Source organism: Neoarius graeffei, chromosome 12 (genome assembly GCF_027579695.1).
Source record: "Neoarius graeffei isolate fNeoGra1 chromosome 12, fNeoGra1.pri, whole genome shotgun sequence".
Lineage (NCBI taxonomy): Eukaryota > Metazoa > Chordata > Actinopteri > Siluriformes > Ariidae > Neoarius > Neoarius graeffei.
Genome location: NC_083580.1, coordinates 1,227,933 through 1,248,719, shown reverse-complemented (window position 1 = coordinate 1,248,719; position 20,787 = coordinate 1,227,933). Strand labels below are relative to the sequence as shown.

Here is a 20,787-nt window from a genome sequence, read left to right as displayed (position 1 = left end):
CTGAACTTAAACATGTAAATGTGAGAACATAACCTAATGAGAGGTGAATAAGAGGATATGATCAGGAAGTAAACTGATCCGGCATGGTGGCTGCAGTCCAAGCTAATGGACTCGTGTTCTTGTTTTTATGATGCGGTTCTCCAGCCGAGCACAAAAATTGCAGAAAGCGTGCTCCTTTTCCTGGATCCGCCTCTGAGCGATGAGCTGTACACACCACCAGCTGACACGAAGGAGGCTTTCATACACACACACACACGCGCGCGCGCACACACACACACTCAGGACCAGCCATGGCTCTCGTACACACTCTCATTCTGCTCTCATGGTAAGTGACAAAAGAAACATTGATTTATTATTAAATGACTTTTAACAACTTTTGTTGCTTTTGTTTCTTAAAATAACGCCGTGTTGTTGCGTGTCGTGCGTCCAGCGCTGGGAAAGTTTGGTCCCAATCCGGCCCAACTGAGTCTCGAGTCTATCTGGACAACATCACACGGATTCTGGACAGATTACTGGATGGATATGACAACAGACTGCGACCCGGATTCGGAGGTAAAGACTCCAGGATATATAAATGTCTTATAACATTATTATTATTATTATTATTATTATTATTAAGTCATATCATAACAAGCAGATGTTCTCATTAATAATTAAACATGATGCTTTTTTTTTAGGCCTGATGTGTTCAAATAATTGATGTCATTTACTTATTTTTAAAAAGTTATCTAGCTTTTGTTTGTCCAAAATGCAGATGTTTAGAAGACGCACTTCTGTAAAAATCCTTTTCAAGAATAACACAAAAAAGTAATGAAGTTATTTTTAAGTTTCCAAGATATTAATATTGTTCATGTTAAACATCACTGTTTATCATCTGACACATTACACACATCATCATCATCATACAAGATAAACACTGTGTGTGTGTGTGTGTGTGTGTGTGTGTGTGTGTGTGTGTGTGTGTGTGTGTGTGTGTGTGTGTGTGCGTTGCAGTAGAATACTGAGTGACGTGGTAATGGTGTGATGAAGCTTGGTCTCTGTTACACCTTGGAGTTGATTATTTTCCTCTAACAGCACATCCCTGAGTGTTTTATTCCTCTCACACCACAGCAGCTTACTAACTATTACACTTTATTAATTCATAAACTCATACTTCTTATTTCTGAAATGACTTTGTTCCCGACTTACATTATAGCAGTGATAAACACACACTCCCTCGTCAGAGTCTCTTTAATCTCTCTCTTAAAGTTAATCAGATAAAATAAACCCCAAAATAGCAGCTTGTCATGTTACTGAGAAACCGTAAAGAAGAAGATAAGAAGCGTGAGCTCCTCTGTCCCGAAGATGTCAGAAAACTACACTTCCAGCTTCACGACTGTCCAGAAAATGCATCAACCTTCTGACCAATCACAGAGCAGAGCTCAGCAGCGCTGTGGTGGACGTGATGTTCATGCAGTAGAAGTTTCCTGTTTACTGAAGAATGTTTTTTAAATAAAATAAACTACATGTAGCTGTTTGTGACGGACTCGCGTGCAGGCTGATGTTTTTAGATCTTCACGTAGAGATGAAGCCACGAGCTTTGTATCTCAGACACATTTGAAAATTCCTACAGCAGATTTTTAACTCCATGTTGTTGATTATTTTGTACTCAGGCCCTGTAACAGAAGTCAAAACGGACATCTTCGTTACCAGCTTCGGTCCCGTGTCTGACGTGGAAATGGTGTGTGAGTAAAAACAGTCAGACGTGTAAAACGTGGGTTTGTTTATTTACTGCACACGTCTGTATCTGTGGGCTCGCTGATCACATGATGAACCTGTAGAACAAACTGTTCGATTCTCAAATCTGATTGGTCAGGAGGCCAGATAAAGGTAATTTTGTTTATTTCTGAACTGAAACGTGTTTAAATTCCACTATTGGATTTATTTTGTATAAAACTCCCAGTTAAAGAGTTTAAATTCTCCTGAAAAATTCATCAGGCTACAAAAGTTAAACCATTCTGATGATTCCCAATGATAATAACAATAACATAAACTCAGGCACTCAGATGAAATGTAACACACACACACACACACGCGCACACACACACACACACACACACACACACACACACACACACACACACACACACTGGTGTTTCTGCTGTTTGAGTCTCTGCAGTAATTTAATGCGGCTTTGAGTTTTTATCTCTGTCTCCACTCATCTCCACTCTTCAGACTTCATTATTCCTCCGTTCGGGCAGCAGGTCAATCTGTTTCTCTGAGAAAAACCAAAAACCAAAAGTAAACACACCCATGTTGAGTTACAGAACACTGGTGTTGTTTTAAAGAGATCAGCAGAGACATGAGGCTGTTTCCGGCTGTGTTCCAAATCGCTAAAAAAAGAAAGAAAAAAAAACAGGCCCATATGTGACCTGCTGACAATTCCCACTCATTTTAACTAGAACATCCAGAACCTCCAGAACCTCCACCATCCAAAACACACAGGAGAGAACGTTTTCACATCCGTTTATTATCCATCAGCATCAAACTGGGTTTTGGTGAAAATGTTTTTTAATCATATTTCTAAATAAATTCAGAATTTCAGTTTCATATTTATTTCCTTACAGAGAGCTGAGCGTGACGTAGGGAGGAAGAGAAGAAGGTCAAAAATAAACAGCAAAAACAACACAGGACATAAACATAAACAACACATTCATAACAAAACAATAATTTGAAGGAAAGTGTGGGAATGAGTGAAGAAGAAAGAGAAAGATAAAAGGACAGAGAGGGAGAATGAGAAAGATAGAGAGAAAACCTCAAAGAAAGAAAGAAAGAAAGAAAGAAAGAAAGAAAGAAAGAAAGAAAGAAAGAAAGAAAGAAAGGATAGAGCAAAAGAGAACAACAAATATAAAATGAGAGAAAAAGAAAGATGAAGAGAAGAAAAAGGAGCAAGAAAAGCCAGAGGTGAACGAGTGAAAAAGAACGAGAAGAATGTAATACAGAAAAGGGAGGGTAAGAGAGAAAGATTAGAAAGAAAGAAAGAAAGAAAGAAAGAAAGAAAGAAAGAAAGAAAGAAAGAAAGAAAGAAAGAAAGAAAGAAAATGACAGGAAAAGAACAAAAGGAAGAACAGAATAATATGAGAAAAACAGCGAAAATGGAAAGAGAAATAAAAAAGAAAGAAAGAAAGAAAAATGTAAAAATCAGCAAAAAAAGAATCTTAATATAATTTATTGAAACTGCATTTTATTTTTATGAAATATTTGTTAATACTTTTTATAGATTTTATTTACAAAATGCATTTCATAAAAAATGCAATAATTAAATTAAATTCCGAAGGGATTTGTTGGATTTGTGATTATTTCCTTTTTGGTTTTGAACCCATGAACATTTGTGTGTAAATCTCGTTGTTTGTGTGCAGGAGTACACCATGGACGTGTTTTTCCGCCAGACGTGGATCGACGAGCGTCTGCGGTTCGAGGGTCCCATCGAGATCCTGCGTCTCAACAACCTGATGGTCAGCAAGATCTGGACTCCGGATACATTTTTCCGAAACGGCAAACGCTCCATCGCTCACAACATGACGACTCCGAACAAGCTGTTCCGCATCATGCAGAACGGAACCATCCTCTACACCATGAGGTAAAAACCCGGCGCTCTCAGGGACACGACCCTCACACATCCGTACAGAAAACTGGAACGGTCATGATCATGTCCTCTTGTCGGCTTTTTGGCCCCGCCCCTCCTTCGTTCACACAGGGGTAACTGATCTCAGATCAGATTTTTCGTCACTGTGACCTTAGCTGAAAGACTCTACGTGAAAATTCAGAAATAATAAACATTTAGGAAAGATGGATTCTGGCTGCAAGTTTTGAAAATTTAGTTTATTTAAAAATATAGATGATGGAGCAGAGTAACATCAAGCAAGAAGCAGATCAGGTGATAACTCAAGACAAGATAATACAAGATAAGACAAGACAAGGTGCAGTGAGATAAAATAAAATGATCGCAATGAGGAAAGACGAGGTAAAGATAAGATGAGAAAAGGTACAATACGGGAAAGATAAGGCAAGGCAAAGGAGGACAAGATAAAGTAATGATGCAATAACGCAAGATAAGATAAAATGAGATAATCACAAGACAATACAAGACATGGTAAAGTAAAGATAAAATAAAATAAGGTAATGGCCCTACAGTGAACAATAAAACATACAGATAGAAACACGGGAATAAAAATAGAAATACTTTATAAAATCTCTACAAACTGTGCAGAAAAAATACCAACAGTGTCAGTAAAATAAAACCGAAATGTAAATGTGAAATTTCACTGAGTGTGGCGATGGATCTGTTTCACGTGTGTGATCTTCCTCTGTCTCTCAGATTAACCATCAACGCCGAGTGTCCAATGAGGCTCATAAACTTCCCGATGGACGGACACTCCTGTCCGCTGAAGTTCGGCAGCTGTGCGTCTCTTTAAATCTCGACACGTGGTACAGTCAGTGTGGAACGAAATATCATTCTGAATATTCACGACTGTGTGACTCCAACTTGACGTGTGTGTGCCGTAGACGCTTACCCCATGAGCGAGATCGTGTACACGTGGAAGAAAGGGCCCTTACTGTCTGTGGAAGTGCCGCAGGAGTCGTCCAGCCTGCTGCAGTACGACCTGATCGGACAGACGGTGTCCAGCGAGAAGCTCAAGTCTGATACGGGTGAGACGTCACATCACACGGAAATTAAAAAGATAAACAATTTATCAGCAAATACATCATCATTAATCCTGCAGCGTACTAAACTGATTCAGGGACAAAATGTCTTCTTCTTCTTCTTCTTCTTTTTTATCTTCTTCTTCTTCTCTTCTTTTTCTTCTACTTCTTTTTTATCTTTTCTTTTTCTCTCTTCTTTTTATCTTCTTCTTCTTCTTCTTCTTCTTCTTCTTCTCCTCCTCTTCTTCTTCTACTTCTTTTTTATCTTCTTCTTCTTCTTCTTCTTCTTCCACTTCTTTTTTATCTTCTCTTCTTCTTCTTCTCCTCCTCCTCCTCCTCCTCCTCCTTTTCTCTTCTTTTTCTTCTTCTTTTTATCTTCTTCTTCTCCTCTTCTTCTCCTCCTCCTCTTCTACTTCTTCTTTTTTATCTTCTTCTCTTCTTCTTTTTCTTCTACTTCTCCTCCTCCTGTGTCTTCTTCTCTCTTCCTTTTCTTCTTCTTTTTTATATTCTTCTTCTTCTTCTTCTCCTCCTCCTCCTCTTCTTCTACTTCTTCTTTTTTATCTTCTCTTTTATCTTCTTCTCTTTTTCTTCTTTTTCTTCTACTTTTTTATCTTCTTCTCTTCTTCTCTTCTTTTTCCTCTTCTTTTTCTTCTCCTCCTCCTCTTCTTCTTCTCCTCCTCCTCCTCCTCTTCTTCTTCTTCTTCTTCTTCTTCTCCTCCTCTTCTTTTTCTACTTCTTTTTTATCTTCTTCTCTTCTTTTTCTTCTACTTCTTTTTTATCTTCTCTTCTTTTTCCTCTTCTTCTTCTCCTCCTCCTCTTCTTCTTCTCCTCCTCTTCTTCTTCTCCTCCTCCTCTTCTTCTTCTTCTTTATCCAAACTAAAAGCCCTGTCACTTCATTCCCAGAAAGACCTTCTTTCTCTTTGCTGTAATTTTTGTCATAAATTTACTTCCTGACCCCAAAACAAACATCTCCGTTTTTCAGTTAAGAGATTTCTGGATGTTTTTTTCTTCTTTTTTTTTTTGTTTCTTCTGGATGATTCGAGGTGGGCGGGGCTATATTCTCTCAAGGTGGCATCAATTACACCATTGTTTTCGCCATCTGTTTACAGCAACGTCCCTTTTACCCCAAATACAGAACCTAAAGTGATTTATTTCCGATTCTCACAGCCTTTTTGTGCCTGAACATGATTTTTTTTTACCCTGAAAACTTTTATACACACTTTTATAAAACTTATGACTTAATGAGCAGTGAGCACATTGAAAAGCACAAGACTGTGGGTTCTGATAATGTTTCTCATATTTCTATAATAAACTCAGACGATGTTATAAACAGAATCTGATCTCGCCGAGTTTCAGCCTAAAATTCAGCGGGTTTATATTCCACCGCTGCAGTTCAGGAAGGACAGAAAAGTTATCTATCTATCTATCTATCTATCTATCTATCTATCTATCTATCTATCTATCTATCTATCTATCTATTAATTTATTTATATATTTATTTGTTTGTTTGTTTGTTTGTTTGTTTGATCTATTTAATCTTACTGATAAAATATAAAACATGAAATGCTCTGGATGGTGGACTGAGATTTTTTAAATCCTGTTTTATTCCCGGCTGCTCTGATATGGAATTAACGACTTCCTGTTTGTCCTGTGCAGGTGAATACATCGTCATGACTGTTCACTTCCATCTGCAGAGGAAAATGGGTTTCTTCCTGATTCAGACCTACATCCCCTGCATCATGACTGTCATCCTCGCTCAGGTTTCCTTCTGGATCAACAAAGAGTCCGTTCCTGCCAGAACTGTCTTCGGTAGGCAGAGTTTCTGCAAACTCTGGAATTTAATTGGTAGACCATTTAGCATTTTAATTCTGACATTCGTTTTCTCCAGATTTCATTAAACATTTTGCTGCACTCCATTTTCTCAACATTCACTACAACATTCGATTAAAATAAATCCATTATTAGTTTGCTCTTTAGCTACCTTTGGCACAGCGCTAGATAGACCCAGAATTAGCATAATACAATTACAGGGATTATAAATGTTTGTTAATTAAGGATGCCACAATGTAAAAGGGAAGTTAATTATCATCAAAAATCATATATTAGGTCATGAAACATTTGAGATAGTCACAGCTAGTGACTGTGATCAACTGCTGTTTAAATTAACAAAATTAAAAAACACATATTGATATGCTTGCTACTTTCTATATATGGGCATTGTTTCCTTTTCTTGTTACCCTGTTGCCATGGTAGCTAATTTCTCTCACCTGTCGCTGTTTGCAGTTATTTCTGATCGACATCACAACAGAAAACGTCATCTCACGACATCATTTTGTGTTGTAAATGTTTCATTGCAGATCTCACCATGGCAACCACGGCATTATATTTTTATTTTAGTGAAGGATACGCTGATGCACAGATGCTCAGGGCCAAAGTGTTCCTTAGAAAAAAAAATCGATTGGCTTTAACGTGACGTTCCTCAGAATCCCGGTTCTTTCCGGTCAGCAGGAAGTGAACTGCACTCACGGCTTCCAGTCGTTTCTCTGCCGCTCGGCTGTTTGTGTGTCTTGTAAAGCAGCTTCATTAGCGTAATGGACGCTGTTGGCAGAAGCTGATAATGGACTCGGATCGCTCGCTCTGAGTGGCATGAGGACTAAAGGGAATTGATTGCAGGTTCTCTGTTTCCAATGTCTCTGCACTTCCCTGGGAATCTGCACATCTTCTGAACCTTAACGAGAATGGAAAAAGAAAAAACAGGAGCAAAGGTCTTTATGGGTTTGGCTTGAAGAATCAGTTTCCATTCAAAACTTACGTCTCCATCAATTATGGAAAAACCCCAGCAGAAGGTATGAACAACTTGAGTGAATCCTTTCAGTCAGATCAAAGATTCAATTGAATTGTTCATAGTTTCTCCACCTTGAGTCAACTTAACTGACTCACTGAATGAACAAAGTGATTCAAATTCTGATTTAACTCCACAATTCACCGATGTTTAAAAGACAACAGATGATTAAACACGATGTGAAACTGTAGAACAGTCAGAATCCAGAATCCACATGGATATGTGTTGAAATGTAGGGCTTCAGCTTCCAGATTTAAATTTTGTTCCCATCAGCAGCAGAAGAGAACGAATCAGTGACCGTTACTGATTCATTCACCTGAGTGACTCTTTCAAGAAAACTGCTTTTCTCGGGTTGTAAACTGACAAAAAATTCAAATTGTTTTTTGATGAACGTTTCAAATTGTCATGATTATAAATGTACACATGTGATTATGATTCAGTCCAGATCTTCTCATCTCATCTCATTATCTGTAGCCGCTTTATCCTTCTACAGGGTCGCAGGCAAGCTGAAGCCTATCCCAGCTGACTATGGGTGAAAGGCGGGGTTCACCCTGGACAAGTCGCCAGGAGATCTTCTGTAAATATTTAAATAATATTATCTGGCTTTTTTTGTGGTCTATCAGATATATTCTATTCAACGAGCATGATACTGAACGAGTCGAAGACGAGTAGCTGAATGGAATATATCTGATAGACCATGAAAAAAAGCCAGACATTATTATTATTATTATTATTATTATTATTATTATTATTATACATACACACTCTCTTCATATCACCATATCAGCATTCTCTAATGCTGACACGAGTTTAACCGCGAGTCGGTGCTGTCAGCACAGGAGTGAAGTCACCTTCCAGCCGGTGTAGCATTCATCAGTAGTGTTAGCAAATGCTAATAAAGTAGCCAAGCCAGAGCAAGTAGCACAGGATAACGACTGAGAAACTAAGATTTCTGTCTCCAGACTCTTCTTCCATGCTACACACTCACCACAGTATTTTTCACTCAGACTTAAGGATGCATTTTTTTCAGTAATTTACTGAGTTACTTTTAAAATCAACATCGAAAGCTACACACAATGGAGCGACCTGGCAGCCAAAACTCTCTCAAAATCTTCCGTGTTTAATGAAGCAAACCTGGTGGCCATGTTTGTTTACAAATTGTCACAGTCGCTCTCTAGTGTGGAATTTTTACATCTCCAACGTGTCTCTTTTCCAGTTTTTTGATGTCTGTTCGTCTGTTTTTCTCTTGTAAATATGTGTAAGAATAAATAATGAGGTTTTGGGAGTCTTTCAGGTGTTTAGCACGTCTTTCTCTTTCCCTGCAAACAAAGAAATGGTTCTGTGGATGCGCAGCAGAAAAGTTTTGTCATTGGATATTCACATCATTTCTGACATGTGACGTCATGTTGTCTTGACAACCGTGCAATATCATAGGATTAGCAATATGCTAACAATATTGCATGCTATCTAACCAAATGTATGAAACCTGCTAGAAGGGAATAGAACACGTTTTTATTCCATCGATAAAGTGTCCTGTATGGATAATATTCATTGATAATCGAGTATAATCTATAAAATACTGTATCTGGTTCTGAGAGCGAGAACCAAAGGCAGTGACATTTAAGAGCATCAGGAGTGAAAACGTCCCTGAGCGCAGAGCTGTAATCTCTCACAGAACACTTTCTACTCCAGCGAGCTTCATTTGGATGAAACGCTCTTCCTTGTAAAAGCATCGCATTGCCTCTGGCATGGCTTTTCAGCAGTGCATTACTCTGTTAAAGCTGCACTTCCTGTTCACTCAGCTCTTAAAGACAAGAGAAATAAAGCCCATGTTTAAGAGCAGCTCGTCTTCCTGTTTCTTGTCGACAGGCTGCAGGGACGGTGATGAAGTGCCAAAGCTGTGTTTATGGACAAACAGCCGTGACGTGGGCTAATTACAACACGTATGATTGTGTAAATGAGCCATGTGTGAGTGTGTAAACGGGTTAAAATACAGACTCAAATGAGAGGGCTGTATATATTCAGAGTCTGCAGCTTAAACCGAAAGGTTCTGTCAGTGTTTCAGTGAGGAGAGTTGCTGGGGTTCAGAGTCGGGTTTCGCACTTTTCTGAACTCCACGTTCAGATCATTAAAACCACGTGAGTGGAGTTAACGCTTCCTAGGTTAACGGTTTTTCTTGAGATGACACATTTTTCACAAATATCGAGACTACCACTTTTAGCACAAACCCTTATACTTGAAAAAAATTACAAGTAAAAAGATGAATATGATGAGATGTGAATGAGAAGATGGTGAGTGTTGAAATAAATATAATAGGAGTTGAGTATATTAATAATAGTTTGCTGCATAAACAGTGTGAGTTGTAACGATCACATTACACTCCTGACACAGCAGCAGAGAGAATAGCACTCGATCCAGCACAGAAATTTATTTTTATTTGCATTGTGCGCCGACAGTTATGTACACGTTCTCTTATTAAAGCCATGAGACAACTAATCATTAAATCATAATGTGTGTGTGGAATGTAGATTTTATCACACTTTTAATTCACTATGTTAATTTGTGGAAATAATAAAATGATTTTAGTGTTTGTATTAATTCAATTCTCTGCTTAAATAAATAAATAAATAAATAGTGTCCACGGTGTGAAGGCACGTCATCTGCTCCGCCTCCCGAGAAACTTCAACTTCATTCATATGTTATCTATGTAGGTGCAACAGGCTTATCAAATCAGTCTCATGTAAAAAGGGATCAGTCTCATAAATTCATTAATCATTAATTCAAGTGTCTAATAGTTTATAGCTAAACTATTAAAATCAATGGAATAACTTAGTGGTGATGCTGCTATAGTTTTAGTGAATATTGTAGGTCTAATGTAATATGTTTACTCTCGATCTATAACATTCGTATAACAACCAAATGGGCGAAGGCAATTAGAATATTTGTTTGGCAGAGGTTGGCACTCAGTGAATGTTGTAGTAATAAACAGGACACAGTTTATTCCAAAGGTACCATTTATTGAAATAGCTGACACGAATTAGCAAACTAATACTGATCAGATATAGCAACAATAGCATCCAAGGAATAATTCAATATAAATGCTGATACAATGTATACAAGTAATAATCAGTAGTGTATAAAGCAATAGTCAGTAGTAAGTAGAATAATAACCAGCAGTAAACAGAGTAAGAAATCAGCAGTGAATATGATGATCACCAAGGCACTAATGGTGACCAGAAGTAATGGGCTATATGCAAGTGTTACAGTGTAGGGGCGAGTGAATGTTAAAATGTGAGAGGGAAATCACGTGTTTACGTACGTGTGGCTGTGTGAGTGTGTGTGTGAGTGTGTGTGTGTGTGTGTGTGTGTGTGTGTGTGTGTGTGTGTGTGTGTGTGTGTGTGTGTGTGTGTGAGTGAGAGAGAGTGTCTGTGTGAGTGTAGGCGTGTGCATGCGTGTGTGCAGCTGCACACCAGCGAGATGAGGAGGCGCTAGGGAAAGAGAGAACGTGCGCAGGTGCACGACAAGGAGGAGGGGAGTGAGGGAACAAGGCGGCGTGCGCAGCACGTGGGCGAGGGATAAGCGTGGTCTGTGAATGTAGTGCGTGAGGCTTTGTGCTAGGCTCCGCCTAAAAGGGGTTGGGCAACAAGGAGAGCATATGAGGGAAAGTAACAAAGTGATCTGTAGCTTAAAAACTAGTCCCAGCTAGGCCTTAAACCCAAACTTCTACTCAACCCTTAGCTACTCCTGAAATCCCAATGTTGAGGGGTGTAGTGCGGTGGAGGGAGTTAAAAAGAGAAAGAGAAAGAGAGAGAGAGAGAGAGAGAGAGAGAGAGAGAGAGAGCATACATGATCTACTTAATACGGGTAGTAAACAAAGCAAATCAAACAACACACGGTCTAAGACCAACTTTCATGTGAATCAAAATGCGTACATTTAAACCATGAATGAATTCAAATAAACAACACTCTTTGCATTAACTAGCCACAGTTAAGACTAACGATTGCCCAGATGCCAGCCTTACTTGAGATCGCTCTTGCTTGGCAACTGAAAGTGTGCCGTCTGTTGTCCGAAGACAGCGCAGAGTGCAGGTCCAGGGAGCAAACAGTTCTGTTCCTTTTGCTTTTATAGCTCATCAGCTGAAGATCTTTGGTGTCCCATCAGTCATCCGATGATCTGGAAGGAATCTTATTTGTAGTTCATCAACGTTGCGAAAGGGAAAAGGGATCCGGTCGCCTTTTCTCTTTTAAAATACTGTGTGGGCTGCAGTAACTAACCGGTTCAGTTATTATTACAACTATGCGAAAATCAAACACATTGAACTTTGGCTAAAGGTCCGGTATCGATAGCTCGTTCTTTGTTCTTTGTCCTTCTTTAGCACAGATGCAACGACGTCTCTCTTTCACGTGTGGGGATCCACCACCAGAGAGAAAGAATTTCGATTCCGCCGCGGGTTTTAAAGCGCAGTCGTGATGTCACTGTATTTGGTATCCGGTATCATCTCTGTATCCAATACCATTACAGGGAGTCAGAAGAATGGGCGGAGATAGAACATGGCATCGAGTACAGGGATTGGTGTGTTCAATGCTGTAACAGTGGAAGGGGAGAAGATGGGCCATAAAGTGAAGCAGGGAATTGTGGGTACTATGGCATGGCAGCCCCCCTACATCTATAAAAGCTTCCCTCCTCCAGCTGAGCTGTGTCTCTGATTAAGCTGCGTCTCCTCCAATAGCATGATCGTGAAAATCTTTTTGTTAACATTAAAAGGAAAAGATGATTAATTAACGAATGGTGTGATATTTATGTATTATATCATATATATATATATATATATATATATATATATATATATATATATATATATATATATATATATATATTAAACATGCTAACACACAAACCAGCATTCTAGTCAAATAAAAATAAACGTAAAATCTGCTTAATGTGTTTTAAGGAAACAAAATCTGAAAATCTACTAATTTATCAAATATTCTACAACGTACATCACTTCCTGTTATAAAGGTGTGCTTTGTTTTAATAATGAAGGAAAATCCCAGTGAGACATGGCGAGCATCTGTCTCCGTCCTCACTCTCAGGTTTCTTTATCTGGAGCAGAGATTCGTGCTCGTGTAATTTTTTTTCTCTGAAGTTGTGGGCGAGTGCCTCATCTTTCAGCTCTTCGTCTCCATGGCAGAGTTTCTGTCATTGGTTCTGTTTCCAGAGACAGAATAACTCAGAATACCTTAGAATAACTCATCACGCTCACTCGCCTCCTACACACTCTGTCAATCTCACAAACAGCGTTCACTACGCCTGGGTGAGGAACACGGCGACAAACAGCAGCCATTTTGGTTCTGTGTGGGGGAGGGGAGAGTTAATTGAGCGTGGGGGAGGGGAATATTGCTTGAGCGTGGGGGAGGGGTGTTGATTGAGTGTGGGGGAGGGGAATGTTGATTGAGTGTGGGGGAGGATAAATGTTTGTTGTGGGGGAGGGGAGCATAGATTCACTGTTCCTTCACTGGGTTGACTTAGTGCTGATTCAGTATGGGGGAGGGGGAGTATTATATTAATGTATGATTCAGTGTGAGGAGAATTTTGATTCAGAGTTGATTCAGTGTGGGGAGGATTGATTCAATGTTGATTCAGAGTTGTCAGAGGTGATTCAGTCTGGGTGGAGTTTTGATCAGTGTTGATTCAGTGTGGGTGGAGTTTTGTTCAGTGTTGATTCAGTGTGGGTGGAGTTTTGATCAGTGTTGATTCAGTGTGGGTGGAGTTTTGATCAGTGTTGATTCAGTGTGGGTGGAGTTTTGATCAGTGTTGATTCAGTGTTGATTTAGTGTGGGTGGAGTTTTGATCAGTGTTGATTCAGTGTTGATTCAGTGTGGGTGGAGTTTTGATCAGTGTTGATTCAGTGTTGATTTAGTGTGGGTGGAGTTTTGATCAGTGTTGATTCAGTGTTGATTTAGTGTGGGTGGAGTTTTGATTCAGTGTTGTATCAGAAGTGATTCAGTGTGGGGGGGCGGGGTGATATGATGTTCAGTTAGCGTAGCTGTGGGGATTTCGGTGTGAAATGGATTTAATGGCAAACTGAGAAGTGCCTGATAATGGGCTGATGTCAGAACAACATCAGTGCAGAAATAATTAGTGACCCTGCGGATTTGTGTTTAAGGGAACGTGAATAATCGCCCAGAGCCGCGTTTCAAATCACATGGTTTGTGTACTTTTAGGGTGCTTCCTGATTTCCCCTTCGTCTAGACAAGAAAGAAATGTTCAGAGACGTTTGTGACTGAATCTGAGTAAAATTGATACGTTTACTTTGTTAGCTATTTGTTTCAGTTTATTTTAACACAATTGCACCAAACAAAAAGCAACACACACACACACACACACACACACACACACACACACACACACACACACACACACAACCATTATCTACAGCTGAAAACATCCCCCCCCCCCCCCACAGTCCAAAGACATGCAGGTTAGGTTAACTGGTGACTCTAAATTGAGCGTAGGTGTGAATGTGAGTGTGAATGGTTGTCTGTGTCTATGTGTCAGCCCTGTGATGACCTGGCGACTTGTCCAGGGTGAACCCCGCCTTTCGCCAGTAGTCAGCTGGGATAGGATCCAGCTTGCCTGCGACCCTGTAGAAGGATAAAGCGGCTAGAGATAATGAGATGAGATGAGATGAAAACATCCCATAAAACTCTTTCACTCTTTCGTCCTAAACACAGTGATGAAAAAAGAGAAACCAACCTTCACCAAGTTGACACAGAAATCACAAAAAGTCACCTGAGTGTGGAGAAGTAATAAAGTTAGTGAGCAAATAAACATAGCACTTAGTAGCAGTTAGCTTAGCTAAGCTAATGTTAGCTTTACCGCTCCTGCAGTAGCTATCTGATGTTAGCAATGTTAGTTTTCTAGAAAGCTACGTAATTTAAAAAAATCTACTGTAATCATCAGGTTTTTATCAAATTTAACCTAAGCTCCGCCTTTGTGTATGTAAGCCCCACCCCCTTTGTGTGAAAATAAGCAATATTTATTCTATCATAAATAAGTGTGTGTGTGTGTGTGTGTGTGTGTGTGTAGGTATCACTACAGTGCTAACGATGACGACTTTGAGTATTAGCGCTCGACACTCGCTGCCTAAAGTCTCCTACGCCACCGCCATGGACTGGTTCATTGCCGTCTGCTTCGCCTTTGTCTTCTCCGCCCTCATCGAATTCGCTGCCGTGAACTACTTTTCCACTGTGCAGGCCAACCGAGAGCGTCGCCGTGCCAACGCCGCCCGAGCTGCCATGGCAACGGCCTCCAAGAGCGACAGCAAAGACGTTACGGTAACGTCCTCCTACAGCCCATCCTCCATCACTTACACTTCCCATAAACACATTGTCATGAAACCTGAAGAAATGTTCATGATGTACACATCTGCCCGAGAATTTACTGATCTTTAATTAACACCTGCCCTTGACTCCGCCCTTTTATCTTCTTTAATCAGCTTAATGATCTCTTCTTGCGAATGCTGATGTTATTTTAATGAACAGTGTGATGTTTATTGCAGAAGGTTTACTGGATGTCTGAGATTTCAGAGAAATGTGAAAAGTTCTCTATTAAATATCTGTAGATAAAAATCAGTTTTGTGAAAAATCATAAAATGTCAACAGAATTCTAATCATGACACACATCGATACACCTGAGCAACATGCACGTCTTTAATTATCAGAGAAAAATATTTACATGCAAAAAATCATCTCCTGCATTTAAAAACTCATCTAATTAATAAATTATAACTAGGGAGAGTTAAGGTTTAATTTTATGGAATGATTAAGTACTTTGATCATATTTAGTTTTGCTTTCATAAAAACACTGAACAAATGATTATTTTTTTAGTTAAGGAACAAAAATATCAGGATTAAGAATTAAAATATTTATCAATATATTCAGTAGAGTTTCTGAAATAACTTTATTATTAGAAATATTTTACATTTTAAAAATGATGAATCATTTTAAAGAGTTTGAGCTGAAATGGAACTCGATTTTAATTTCTTTCTGATTTTTATTCAGTTTGAACGATTTATTTATTTCAGTTTGTAAAAAAAGAGTCTTTTGGCCGTGACTGATCTCAGTGTCTGAGCGTGGGTTCTGATCTGTGTGTGTGTGATGTATATCACAGCGTGACTCCTGACTCGTGCTGTTTTAAAGCAGATACGCAGAGCCATGGCCTCACTTTCGTTTATAAACGCTTTGAGACCTCAAGAACGGCACAGGAATAGTTTTAAGCGTTAACAATAAATCTAATATAGTAATTTTTACAATTAAAGTGATAAAAACACTGAACGAATTGTTATTTTTTTTAGTTGAGGAACAAAAGTATAAGGATTAAAAATTTTAATATTTATTAATATATTCAGTAGAGTTTCTGAAATAACTTTATTATTAGAAATATTTTACATTTTAAGATATTAGGTAGCTGTCTGAGTGAATGACCTTGACGTCCGTAACGTCACCGCAGGAAGTCTATCGGTCTCACCGCCATTTCCGCTATACTAAAACACAGAGCTGACTGCAACTCCGATCCTCCATTTTGAGCGAATTTATCGCCATGCCACGTAGATGTGTTGCTGGCGGGTGCAGCAACATGACAGAAGGTGGATTTATGTTGCATTCATGGCCCAAGAATGTTCAAACTGCAAAGATTTGGACGCATTTTGCGAGAAGTTCACGGGCACATTGGGTGCCTACGAAGTGGTCTCTCCTCTGCTCTGCACATTTTACTGAAGACTCGAACGAGACCTCTGATCTGTTGAGGAGCGTTGGCTATAAGCCCGGATTGAAAGAGGGTGCAGTACTGACAATTAAATAAAACTACAAGAAAAGGAACGCATTTATTTTATTTAGTTTTTTTTTTCTAAAGGAAAGTAAGTTCAGTTGTACCAGTCCTCCCGGAGTGAGCCGACGGTTGTTGGTAAAACCCGGGATGGAACGGGACGTGACATATCGCTCGGGCAGTGACCTCCCTGCAGTTGTTGCTAAAACTGGTGACGTTCCGTTCCATCCCGGGTTTTAGTAATTGCCTGAGCTGAGCAGTAATGGCGGAGTACTCCATATGGAGAAAACAGTGAATGAATGGAGCAGCCATCTGATTTCTAAACTGGATATCGCTGCCATCTCGCCCTTACATGGAAGAAGTGAATGAACGGAGAACTGAACAAACAACTGAAAGTCAGATTGTTTCAAAACAATCGGCCACAAGATCGGCCTTCAAGAAGCGAGAACACAGACGGGTAAGCTCCGACTCTCATTTGGATACAAAACAACAAAAACAACACGTTGTTTACCTGCATTTAGATTAACACATGTAACTTGTATTGTGCGTTTAAGTTACCGGTATAAGATTATTTAATTTGCTTCAGAATGTGATTGTCTCAGTTCATCTGATTATTTAATGAGCCTTTTATGTTTTATCAGTGAAAATGCATGCATGTACATGTATGTTGCATAAGTTAACACACCCATCCTGTTTTAATGAGAGTCAACCCACAGTCAGTGAAGTCAAATCAGTCTTAGTTGAGCGAGTTGGTAACGCTATTTCTTACTTTCACCATAAATGTTTATTTATATGACTTTGGTCTATAGCTGTAAAAGGCCTCGGCCTTAAAACCGGTTCCCGCTGTGACGTCACGCGCTCAGGGCTGGCTGGCTCAGCGGGGCAGCGCCAATCACAACTTTGCAGTTGATTTTAACTCTCAAAAATATATATTTTTATTCCCATTTATGCAGCATACAAGAGTCAAGGATGGAGATACTATCCACTCAGAAATTTATTTAAAAATAAAGGCTCTGCGTATCTCCTTTCACCCTTCTGTTCTCTTCAGGTATTTGTTTATAATATTTTTTTTAATCATTTTTGTTTATTTATAATAAACAGACACACAGAGGATTATAAATTATTTTTGCCAAAATCAAACTTTGTGTTTTGTCTCATTTTCCATAATGAACACGTTATTAAAGATCTTACATGATATTTCTATTAAAGTGACATGACGTGCAGGTCAGATCAAGTGGAATGTTTTAGGGGAAAATAAATAAATAGATAAATAAATGACTGATGTTTATAAATGAAGAAAAGTGTTCATTCATAAAGGATGATTTGTTTATCAATGGAAATCACATGATTAATAGGTATTTAACAGTTATAAACAAAACATAACTATAAATGGATAAAAACCGTCAGCGCTGTGTTAGAGTCAGAAGTAACTCTTTAATTCTGTGGTGTGTTCAGGACGGAGGAGTTTACGTGTCTTTGCTGTTTCTCAGTAACACAACAACAACCTGCAATTATTATTTTCATCTTATTAACTTCTGTAGAGAGAATAAAGAGACTGTGGTGAGGGAGCGAGAGTTTATCGCTGCTATAACGGAAGAGAGAACAGGAACTCACTCATTCCACAGAACACTGAATGTAACTCTAAATGGATAAAAACTATGCTGTGTAGTAAATTGTAACCGTTGGGATGTTACTGTAATGTAAGAGGATTAAAACACTCGAGCATGTGCTGTTAGAGGAAAATAATCAGTGATTGGTCAGCTGGAATCCGCTGTGAAACAGATGTTCCAGTAAGCAGCTGTTTGTAAACGTTCTGTACAACATGTGTTCCTGTTCGATTCGAGTCAACACCGAAAGGCTGAACCTCAGACAGGAAGTTCGTATGGAATCTGTTTGATTCTCACGTGTTTGTTTATCTGATGATATTTTCTTCACTTTTAATGTTCAGTTTGTTTAGGCCACGCCCCTGTTGTTATTTGATTCTCTCTGTGATCCGATGTGAAAATGGTTGATTTGTTCTTACACAGGGAGAGTCAGCGCTCGCGTGCGGGGTGTTTGTGTCTTCAGAGCAGTAATTAATTGGTTAATTATAATTGATGCTAATGAATTCACAGGAGCCACGCCTCAGAGTGTGAGCGCGCAGGTGAGCTGTAAATAAGCAGCAATGTAAAATGCACATCTGCCTACTGACTCTCAGTCTGACGTCGAAGATGAAGTGTGTGATCCGTTTCTGATCTTCTCTCTTGCTCCGTTTCTGTTCCAGTCTCTGGTGGATCCCAGCAGTGTTCTGAAGAAAAGGCTGAACTCGGTGCCGCAGAAGGAGAACCCCATGGTTCCTGCGAGCCCCGTGCCTGATTTACATCAGCAGGGTTCAGCCACGCCCACTAATGCTATGCTAACTGGCACTAGCATCATCGATAAATACTCACGCATCCTGTTCCCTCTGTCCTTTGGCGCCTTTAACCTCGTTTACTGGATCGTTTACCTCACCAAGGACCCCATGGAACCAAGGTGTGTGTGTGTGTGTGTGTGTGTGTGTCAGCCTTGTCACATTGCTTTGCTTTATAAATCTCTCAGGAGGAAAGTGGAACACAGAAAAGAGGACTTAAAGAATGTGTGTGTGTGTGTGTGTGTGTGTGTGTGTGCGCTACCTGCAGGCGATACACTCCTCTTTATTGCGTACTCGAGTGCCAGAAACATCTCTGTTATAAATCAAGTGCACTAAACGTCGCTGTAGTGTGAACGGTGTGCAGCTGATGTTTGTCCTCACTGTAATATAATCATCAGTCATTATGATGCTGTTACATCTGTGTGTGTGTGTGTGTGTGTGTGTGTGTTGTTACATTATATATGCAGGATTTACCCAAGGCATCCTAAAGAACCATGTTCACTTCCCCTACTCACTCAGAAGTGTGGAAGTCGTAAATCACTCTAGTGTACACTTACAGAAGTGCACTTAATCACAGCGATGATGTGCACAAGTCATGCTGAATTCCTTTACAAGTGTGAATACAACTAATTAACACATCACCTTGTCACAGACAGCACTGAAACAAAAAACACGACACTTTCATTTCATCATTTCATCATCACACTGCGGATTAGTTTCTTTTAGTTTTTAATATAGTCATGCTGTCTGTTGTTGCCCAAATGAGGATGGGTTCCCTTTTGAGTCTGGTTCCTCTCGAGGTTTCTTCCTCATGTCGTCTGAGGGAGTTTTTCCTTGCCACCGTCGCCACAGGCTTCATCATTGGGGATAGATTAGGGATAAAATTAGCTCATGTTTTAAGTCATTAAAATTCTGTAAAGCTGCTTTGCGACAATGTTTATTGTTAAAAGCACGAAACAAATAAACTTAACTTGACTTTTTGTTCCTGTAAAATTTCAGTCAGTTTCACGTGACTTCTCTCACACCCTGTTCACTATTCACTCCCCGGCCACTTTAATAGGAACATGTTGTTGATTCTAAGATCCCTGTTCTTGGCTGCAGGAGTGGAACCCAATGTGTTCTTCTGCTGTTGCATGCTGAGATGCTTTTCTGCTCACCACGGTTGTAAAGAGTGATTATATGAGTTACTATATCCTTCCTGGCAAAAAAGCTCAAACCACCTCGAATCTGTCCATTTCCCTCTGACCCTCTCTTATCAACAAGGCGTTTGTTTCCACCCACAGAACTGTCGCTCACTCACTCAGTGTTTTTTGTTTTCTGCACCATTCTGTGTAAACTCTAGAGACTGTTGTGTGTGAAAACCCCAGGAAGGAGATCAGCAGCTTCTGAAATACTCAAACCAGCCCATCTGGCTCAAACCAACACCCATACCACAGTGACAGAAAGAAAGTCACACTTCACTGTGAGATCACAATTTTCCCGTTCTGATGTTTGAACGTTGTGAACATTAACTGAAGCCAGAAGCTCCAGACCCAGAAAACAACTAAATGAAAAAAATGTGCTGAAAATAAATTATTTACTTACATGTAAAAGATTATAATTAAAAATTTTACTTATTTATGAAAAAACTAAACTCAGGTGATGAAGGATGCAGGATTACCTTTCTGTCCTTCTTCCTCTCTTTCTTTATTCATCTCTCTTTTTTCTGCTGTGGACAGGGAGGAGTGAGCGCCGCATACTCACCAGAGCATCTCTCCAGAGACGGAGGGACAGATGGAGGATAAAAGATCTGTCATCATCAGAATCCGTGTCCTTTTAAAGTGTTAAAAAGGGAATTAAATTCAGGGGTTTATTTCACCTTTGACCTTTTAACCTTTCATTTTTTTAAAATAACTGATTTTTATTTTATAAACCAAAGATGCTTCATCTTACCTTCACGTTAGAGAGGGTTCTGCAGGGGTTCGTTGGGTAATTAATGATTCTTAGCCTCCAATACAGGGTTCCTTCAGAGGGACAGTTGGAGATCCCTTTTTTTTTTTTCAGA

The 20,787-nt window shown here is 39.4% G+C and overlaps 1 protein-coding gene across 1 annotated transcript; it reads left to right on the top strand.

The window, feature by feature from the left end:
• Positions 1-290: 290 nt before the first annotated feature.
• Positions 291-20,510, top strand: gabra6b (gamma-aminobutyric acid type A receptor subunit alpha6b). The gene is made up of 10 exons (XM_060935303.1): positions 291-325; positions 431-552; positions 1,653-1,720; positions 3,399-3,619; positions 4,358-4,440; positions 4,546-4,689; positions 6,340-6,492; positions 14,617-14,864; positions 18,618-18,865; positions 20,462-20,510. Exons 1-10 carry the CDS (start codon positions 291-293, stop codon positions 20,469-20,471), a joined length of 1,332 nt encoding a protein of 443 aa, XP_060791286.1. The 3' UTR covers positions 20,472-20,510.
• The last annotated feature ends 277 nt before the right edge of the window (positions 20,511-20,787 follow it).

Excerpts from the sequence above, each read along its gene's own strand:
- gabra6b (XM_060935303.1), top strand. The coding sequence starts at position 291 with ATGGCTCTCGTACACACTCTCATTCTGCTCTCATG. Across the intron at positions 4,441-4,545 it reads TCCGCTGAAGTTCGGCAGCT|ACGCTTACCCCATGAGCGAG; the intron begins GTGCGTCTCTTT and ends TGTGTGCCGTAG. Across the intron at positions 4,690-6,339 it reads GAAGCTCAAGTCTGATACGG|GTGAATACATCGTCATGACT; the intron begins GTGAGACGTCAC and ends TGTCCTGTGCAG.